This window comes from Hippopotamus amphibius, chromosome 3, assembly GCF_030028045.1.
Source record: "Hippopotamus amphibius kiboko isolate mHipAmp2 chromosome 3, mHipAmp2.hap2, whole genome shotgun sequence".
Taxonomy (NCBI): Eukaryota; Metazoa; Chordata; class Mammalia; order Artiodactyla; family Hippopotamidae; genus Hippopotamus; species Hippopotamus amphibius.
The window spans coordinates 19,577,350-19,586,702 of NC_080188.1; the positions used below are offsets into that span (position 1 = coordinate 19,577,350).

Genomic DNA, 9,353 nt, shown 5'->3' on the forward strand with positions numbered 1-9,353 from the left:
AATTGTAATTTGTAGCCCTTATTTGGGTGCTGGTTCAGAAAAAAAAAAAAAAAAACTATAAAAATTGACATGATAATAACAAGACAATTGGCAATATGAAGATTGATTGGATACTTAATTATATTAAAGAAATTTTTTTTTCCTTTTTTTAGGAATGATGATACTGTGGTGCGTTAGGAAAACCCAGTCTTTTCTCCTTCTATGTCTTTCTCTCCTGTCTAGGGAAAACCTAGTCTTTCTTCCTGGGTGTTTCTTTTCTGTGTATCTCCTTTACTATTCACATAGAACACTTCACTTCTGGTCACCAAATGTGTGGAGTTTTTTCCCACACAAAGCAATTGTCTGTGACACCGGCAGGTGTTCTACAATTCAACTCAGTTTGACACTGTCTATCCAGAGATAGCATCAGATTCCATAGGTTAAGGACCCAGTCTCACAAGACCCCCCCCCATCCCCACTCAGCCCCTCTTCAGATGACAATCACAAGTAGTAACTAGATCCCCAGGTTACCCACAATTTCTGTCTGACCTGGCTACAAATTGGAGGTTCTCATGATCTCCTCCTCAGTTTCAATTAATTTGCTGGAGTGGCTCACTTACTCAGGGAAACACTTCCTTATGTTTACCAGGCTATTAAAGAATATGATAAAGGATACAGATGAACAGCGAGATGAAGAAATACAAAGTGCAAGGTCTGGGAGGGTCCTGAGCTCAGGAGCTTCTGTCCCTGTGGAGTTGGGGTGCATCATCCTCCTGGTGTGGATGTGTTCACCCACCTAGAAGCTCTCCAAACCCCATACTATTAGAATTTTATAGAGGCTTCCTCACATAGGCATGATCAGTTATTGACTCCATTTCTATCCCCTCTCTCCTCTCTGGAGAATAAGGGATGGGACTGAAAATTCCAAGATTCTAATCATGCCTTGGTCTTTCTGATGACCAGTCCCCATCCAGGACCCTATCCAGAGTCACCTCAGTAGAATAAAAGATGTTCCTAGTGCTTTTATCACTTAGTAATTCATAGAGGCTTTAGGCACCCTGTGTCAGGGACAAGGTCAAAGACAAATATTAGAATAAGAGATGCTCCTTTTTTTTTTTTAATTTTTAGATTTTATGTATTTTATTTATTTATTTGGTTGTGCTAGGTCTTAGTTGTGGCCAATGGGCTCCTTAGTTGCAGCATTTGAATTGTTAATTGTGGCAGGCATGTGGGATCTAGTTCCCTGACCAGGGATCGAACACAGGCCCCCTGCATTGAGAGCATGGAGTATTAACCACTGTGCTACCAGGGAAGTCTGTCATGTTCTTATCACTTAGGAAATTACATGGGTTTCAAGAGCTCTGTGCCAGGAACCAGTGGCAAAGACCAATATATATTTTCTAATCTTACAGTGGTTGTATTTTTTGAGTCTTTGCTTTTTGAAAAAGTGATATTCATATAAAATGATATGATGTCTGGAATTTACTTGAAAATAAGATGAAATGGGTGGGGATACTTATGAAATAAGATTGGCCTAGATGCTCAAGCTGGGGGTTCATTATTCTATAATGCCCACTTTTGAATGTATTTAAAACTCTATAACAAAAAATATATTTTTCTAAAATTTGGTAGAAGATCTGGAGAAGTGGATTCTAGACTTCGCTCTGAGAATGACTTCCAGAGTACTGCAGAATTAACCTGCCATAGTAGCTGCCACCTCTGCCATTATTAAAAGGTGAGCAATCAGGAGGGCACCACAACTTACTCTCAACATACCCAGAGCTTGTGACTAGACACCTGAAAAATGTTGCAGAAAACCCTGACATCTCCATAATTTGCCTTTTTAGCAGAATGAACAATAGCAGTAGATAGACGGCCTCCAACTTATTTCTGCCTTCCAAATCTCATAAGAGTATATCTAACTAGTGGAAACTATTTATTTTTAACTTATTTGTTATTTTTATTTTTTGGCCATGCAGCATGTGGGATCTTAGTTAGCCAACCAGGGATCTAACCTGCGCCCCCTGCACTGGAAGCTCGGAGTCTTAACCATTGGGCCACCAGGGAATTCCCAATGGAAACTATTTTATGTCCAGATTTTTACCTGCAACAGGGGTCAAGGAAATGTAGTTTTAAACTTACTAGCCTCTGCAATATAAAAAGTCTCATTAGAAGAAAGTGGAGCTGGAGGATGAATTATCAAATGTCCGTATTTACAACACTGATGGTTCTTGCCAAATCAGGCACTACTAGAAATAAAGTAGGTTGATGTATTTATCACAAAAGCCTTGCATGTCAACTAAGGTATGTAGAGGAATGCCAGGGGTTACCACAAGCCCAGGATACACTTAGCATATCTTTCAGGAACATTAATTTTACTCAATGGCAAATAATGCATATTACTGTTTAATGTACCTTATTTGTATATTAAGACAACAATGGATAAGTTGTGGAGAAGAATGGAAAACTTTGCCTTAATTTTAAAAAATATAACAGTAGGGATCAAAGAAATTAATCTTTAGGCTATTTACCTGGAGTCTCTTTCCCCAAAGTAGCTTCTGAAACTTTAGCATATGCAATAATCATCCACAAAATGCTTAGTTAAAATACAGATTTTTGCCTTCTTTCAGATTTCCTGAATCCATTTCAGGAGGTTGGGCTCTGAACTTTAAATAAGTACCACCGATGATTCTAATGCAGCTGGGCTCCACCTTAGAAATGCTTCCCTAGAGTGATAGCCCCCAGGAACACTGTATTCTTTTCTTAGTTACTCAAGGTAGTGTTTCTTGGCTTCTACCCCAATCCTGATTTGCAGCTTCTCAACCATAATTAACTCTGCCATGGGACACATAAAGAAATATATATTCTTTTAAGTTTACATGCAATAACTTATTCTATTCTCATAACAATCCAATGAAGGAAATTGAGGAGCAAAGAGGTTAAGCGACTTGAAGATTACACAGACAAGAGGTGATGGGACCAGCATTCAAACTAAGGCAGTCAGGTTCCAAAGCTTGTGCGTTTAACTATGACGCCCATTACCTCCCAGCAATGGTCTAAGAAGCTCAGACTTCAAATTTATCAAGGAGAAAACCAAGATGCATTTTACTTGGACTGTCATAGTGAACTGATGAACCTCCCTTCCTTCCCTGGCAGTCTCCTCACAGCCCACCAGCCTTCGCTAAGTCTCATCAAGGCCCTTTACGTTTTTGCTAATTTTCTCTTCAAGTTTCTTCCAGCTTCTTCCAAATGCCAAACTCCAAAGCTACTCTCACATTTTAGGTTTTGTTACAACAGAACCCTCTTTTGGTACCAAAATCTCTATTAGTTGTTTATTGCTGTCTAAGAAATTATTCCAAGACTTCGTGGCTTAAAACAACAACAAACATTTATTGTCCTTAGAGTTTCCCGGGATTCTGGAGCTGCCTACCTGGGGGATTCTAAGTTAGAGTCTTTCATGAGGTTGTAGGCAACATGTCAACTGGGGCATCAATCATTTGAAGGCTTGTCTGGGGCTTGGAAATCCACTTCCAAGGTGGTGGTTCATTCATATGGATTGTAAGTTGGTGCTGGTTGTTGGTGAGAATCCCCAATGTGAGTTTCTCCACAGGCTGCTTGAGTGTCCTTACAACATGGCAGCTCCCTCCAGAGTGAGCAATCCATGTGAGCAAAACAGAAGCTGCAATGCCTTTTATGACATAGTATTGGAAGTCTCACACCATTGCTTTTTCTTTTCTGTTTTGGTTACAGGATATTGAATACAGTTCCCTGTGCTATACAATAGGATCTTTTTTTTTTAATCCATTCTATATGTAATAGTTTGCATCTGCTTATCCCCAAATCCCAATCCATCCCTCCCCCACCCCCTCTTGGCAACCACAAGTCTGATCTCTATGTGAATTTCACACCATTATTTTTGCCAAATTCTATTTGTTAAAAACAAGTCACTAAGAATAGTCTGCATTCAAAGGTAGGGGAATAAGCTCTACCTTTTGAAGGAAAGAGTGTCAAAGAATTGGTGGACGTCTTTAAAACACATCACGTCTACCATGTGCTCAGCACCACTAGGTACTTTGCACATGTATCCAACATAATCTTTTTAACCACCCTCAGGGTAGGTATCATTACCCACATGGCAGAAGTTGTCAGCCTACCCAACAGCTATTCTTCTTTCTTATTATCCCAACTCTTTTTTTGGAGGTATCTGGTGGCAATGTGCTCAGGAAAGATTGACTCCTCTCTAGACCCAGAGGGTGAATTATGATTGGTTGAAAAGGCAATCATGGCACTCCCATTTCTCTTTGTCAGTGACTGGTTAGAGGGTGGATATATGAGCAAGCCAAAGGGACTTGAGGATTCTACTAGGAGGGTTCTAGGAAAGGTTTTCCTCACTAATATAGAAAGGCACACAGGAGGAAGTGCACTCTTCTTCAGCAAGACTTTGTGTCTATTTGTGATGCCTGGAATTGCAGTCTCCAATGTTGTAACCACAAAGAGACACACTCAAGGCCCAACTCCATGAGATAAGGATGGTAGAGCATAAAGAAGAAAGAACCTTTTTTCTTGATGACATCGCTGAGCCATTGAATCAACTCTGGAACCAATCTTAACAACCTTGTTATGGGAGACAACATAGGTTGATTGGGTTTTCTGTTACAGCTGAAAGCATCCTAATGGACATACCCCATTTTACAAGTTAGAAAACAGATATTCACAGAGGTTATGCCACTTGCCCAAACTTTCCCAGCTTATAAGTAGCAGAACCAGGTTTCAGACTGAGATTTATATATGTTAAAAACTTGGTATTTGTGTAATGTATCAATTAAGTGATTTTTCTCCAGCAATTCTTAGGAGTCAGAGAGAAGAAACAGAGACATCAGTTGGGTTAAGTAGAGTCAGTGATTGGCAAACATATATGGTAGAGGGTCAATGTGGGAAGAAAGGGAGAAGGAATTTAGGGTGCTATATATGTAAAGCTGAAACAGCTGACTGTGAGATACAGACTGGGTAAGGAGTCAAGTGGCACCCAGAGGGGGCTGGTAGACTGGGGAAATGGAGGTGAATAGCGAAGCTAAAGAACAGACTCAGAACATGTGAGGGAAAGTAGGAAGGCAGTTGTAGGTAGGGAGAGAATTTCCCAGTACAAGACATTAGGGATGTGAATATTTGTTCCCAACAGAGTTTTTGTGGCTGAGGATGGAGATGATGGTTATGAGAGTGGAGAAGGTCACAGAACTGATATCAAATTTCTGGATCATTCATTTAATGTAAATATTGTCCAAGAAGGTGGCAGGCAATGGAGTGCAGGGGAAGACTGAAAGCCAGTCTGCTGAAAATATGGATGGATTGAAAATGTTTTCTTTGTTTGCATGGTCCCCATCCTTCACACTGATAGGATCTGACTTAACACAGTCTCACGCCGAGGAAAGATTTAAAAGGATTATTCTGCTTTAATCTGCTGTTTTGCACCGAGTAGAGATGAGATGGATGGGGTTATCGGGAGGAGCTGAGAGGACTGTGGGAAATGATCAGTTTCTCAGGTCTTTCTGAAATAGTTCTTGACGGATTTCACTGTTATGTTTGAAGTCGCTCTTTCCTATTCATTTATCCATCTGAATATATGAAAACCAAGGAAATATACTTTAAAAATCAGCCACTATTTTGAATTATCTCAGTTTCCCTGTTCGTATAAACAATTGAGAATTAATGGCACTCTCTTGAATCTCTTTGTTAAGACTCTGAAGCAGAGGGAGCTGTATAATAAGAAGTGTTCACTGTCTTTTTAAGGTCTTGGCTAAGCTTTCCTTTTCATTGTTCTGTTTTAGGTAAAATTAATTTCTTCCCTTTAAAAATAATGTCTGCGACTTCTTAGGTGGTGCAGTGGTTAAGAATCTGCCTGCCAATGCAGGGGACACAGGTTTGAGCCCTGGGCCAGGAAGATCCCACATGCCGTGGAGCAACTAAGCCCATGTGCCACAACTATTGAGCCTGCACTCTAGAGCCCAAGAGCCACCACTATTGAGCCCGTGTGCCACAACTACTGAAGCCCATATGCCTAGAGCCTGTGCTCCGCAACAAGAGAAGCCACGGCAATGAGGAGCCCGCCATCACAACGAAGAGTAGCCACCGCTCGCCACAACTAGAGAGAAAGCCCGTGTGCAGCAAAGAAGACCCAACGCAGCCAATAAATAAGTAAATAAATAAATAAATAAATTTATAAAAAAATAAAAAAATAATGTCTGGCATTTTGTTACTTAGGAATCTGTTTTTAAAGCACCTTACTAATTTTTTATTACACTCGTGAAATGAAATCATTCTAGAATTTCTGAATATACTTTCTCCATTGGCCCTTATATTTCTTGGTTCCTGTCCTTGGAGTCATGTTAACAGTTTTAGGTCCTATGCCTATGATTTTACCATAAACTAACTCAAATCTTTTTAGAAAGCAGGCAGGATATAAACAAATACATCTATATGTTTAAGGGAAAAGAAGCAAGGTGCAAAAGGGTACTTAACAGTATGATTCCATTTGTGTTTTTTGAAAAGGATTTATGTAGATAAATCCACTTATATACTGTACACCTCTTTCTATGTACACACACACACACACACACACACACACACACGAATGCAAACTCACACACAGAATGAACAGAATAGATCCTGGGTCTTTAATGACAGCCTTAGAGGGTGTTGTGTTCAGAAGAAAGTGCTATTACCCCTCCTTCTTTCTTTGCTTTTCCTTTTTTTTTCTCCATATGGTGAATAGGCCTGGACTTTTTAAATGTAAATCTCCTACCTCACCTTTTTTGGTTTTTCACATATAAGCCCCCACCAGTTGTTCTATCTGCATGATTAGGCAGTGGGGGGTAGAAATGTAGGAGGTAGGAACCGATCAGGAAGAAAAATGTTAAAATTTTTGTTAGTAGGTAGGAGGATGGAAAGAAGCTATGAATACTCCCACAGTAATAATTTTGTCCCTATTACACATGAAGGATTTCTGAAAGGTTCGCTAAGAAACTGTGAAGAGCAGGTTACCTTAGGGATGGGCCTGGGGAGTCAAAGGTAGGAGAGAGAGATTTTACTTTCATTGTCTGAACAGATTTTTAAATAAACAGTATGTCTTGCTTTTAGAGTATGCATTTTTTAAAAAAGACAAATTACAGATGCATATTTTAAAATACAGTGAAACTGTCATACTTGATAGAGTGAATTATCTATGTTGTCTACAAAAAGCACACTTTATATAATAAAGAATTATTTTAAAATAAAGAGATTGGAAAAGCACATAATGCAAAAAAACAAAATAAAACTAGGAGAGGAAATACTAATATCAGACAAAGTGAAACTATTAATAAACAGGAAGAAGAGGAACATCGCTTATAAAAAATGTGATGTGTGAAGATGCATTAAACAATACAGTAGCTGAATATTGTGAGGACATATCTGTATGGACAGCTAAGTACATGTAAGGACAACTTCATAAAAATAAAATTAGAGTAGATTTTTATTATTCTTTTTTCAGAACTAGACAGATCTAGTAGACAAAAAAATTAAGACCATACAAAGACTAATATAATCAACATGTACATTATTCAATATGTACAGAATCTTACATTCTTCAGAGAATACACATATATTTCCAAATGGCCATTGACTATATATGAAAACTGACCATAAACTTTGCCACAAAAAAAAAAAAGGAAAATTTAAAAGTAGAGATCTTTACAGGTCACATTATCTGATGAAATTAGAAGTAATTTAATGAAATTAGAAATAAATTTTTAAAAGATAATTTAATCAATTGTTTGAAATTTAAGACTACCATCCTGTGTTCATTTCACAATATACAGGTCAAATCATTGTGTTGTACCCCTGAAACTAATGTAAAGTTGTATGTCAATTATACCTCAATAAACAATATTAAAGTGGAAAAAAATCTATCAAAAAAAAGGCTACCCTCCTAAATAATCTTTGCATCAGATTAGAAACTAAAATTGAAATTGTAAATTCTCTAAAGCAAGAAAAGGAAATCCAAGAAAACTAAACCTGCAAGATCCAACGAAAGCTGTATGCAAAGATAAGAAACGCAAGAACTCAGTATTCATTTTTTTTTTTTTTTGTGGGCTCTCCACCGTTTATTATTTTTCTTTTCCTGATTACTAGTAAGGAGGTTGAATCATAATCAAAAATTTCCCAACAAACAAAAGGTCCAGGACTAGATGGCTTCACAGGTGAATTCTAACAAACATTTTTTTTTATCATGGTAAAATTGGTATATAATATTATGTCACAGATGTACAACATAGTAATTCCATATTTGTGTACACTGCAAAATTGATAGACCATGATAAGTCTATTTACTATTATTACCATACAATTACCCTCCTTCACTCATTTCACCCACCCCCCACCTCTTCACCTCTGGCAACCATTTATTTTGTATTAAGACATGGCCCATCTAAAAGCAATGAGGCTGGTGTGTCCGAACCAGGTTTCTTCCTCTTCCCCACTGCAAGTAATTGTTTCATAATTTTCTTGTTCCTCTTAGCCCATTCAGGGCATAACATGTTACCTTCTAGGTCTGGGGATGGGAAAGTGCAGGCAGGTAACATGAAGAGAGAGATCATCCTCCTGGGGGTGTCAGGCACCCAGGTCTGACCTGCATGGAAGTGCAGGCGAACCCAGCCTTCTGTGTCTGGCAAGAGTGGTCTGCCATGGACCACACACCACCGCACACCAGAGGCTTGGGGCAGAAAGGACCCAACAGAGGTAGGAAGGGGCAGTGAATTCACAGCCTTAGGTTGAACAGCTCTTGCAGCAGTTCTTGACCATGCTGCCAAAATGGCTTCGTGAGCTGAAGTTATCACTTCAACCATGTTAGTCTTTTCCTTGCTCTCACTCATCTTCCTTTTCCGAACGCTTGCTCCCTTGCGTTTCCTTGAACATGACTGCAATCTGGCCTCCTGTGATGATTCAGGAATATACTGATCTTTTTCAGGATAAGCATGTTTCTGGAGTCTTAGATAAACATCTATTTTCTGACCATCGGTACTCAAATTAAGTTGCTGGCACCATTTCCGCAAAGTGTTCCGGCTCACATTGTTAACTGGAGGCAACATGGTCGGCAAGGGATAAATTGGTTTACTACAACTGGATTTTCGGCAAGCTTTGAATTGTTCATTTGTTTGAGGAGTATGAACGTGATCATTTGGACTTAGGGGCTCCGCTTTGACTTCTGAAGTTGAAGAAACACCTGGTTCCATTTGATGGTCTTCAACAATTTCCTCATTAACTGGAACCAATGTAAGAATCACATCTTCTTCATCTAAAGGCTCTTCAAAGAAATTTTTCTCATAACTCGGGTGTGCCAT

General features: G+C 38.9%; 1 protein-coding gene across 1 annotated transcript; it reads right to left on the reverse strand.

The window, feature by feature from the left end:
• Positions 1–8,414: 8,414 nt before the first annotated feature.
• LOC130847920 (developmental pluripotency-associated protein 2-like) lies at positions 8,415–9,353 on the reverse strand. The gene has a single exon (XM_057725648.1). The coding sequence runs from the start codon at positions 9,351–9,353 to the stop codon at positions 8,415–8,417; it is 939 nt and encodes a 312-aa protein (XP_057581631.1).

What these genes read in the sequence shown, in the direction of transcription:
- LOC130847920 (XM_057725648.1), bottom strand. Translation starts at nt 9,353, where the DNA reads ATGGCACACCCGAGTTATGAGAAAAATTTCTTTGAAGAGCCTTTAGAT.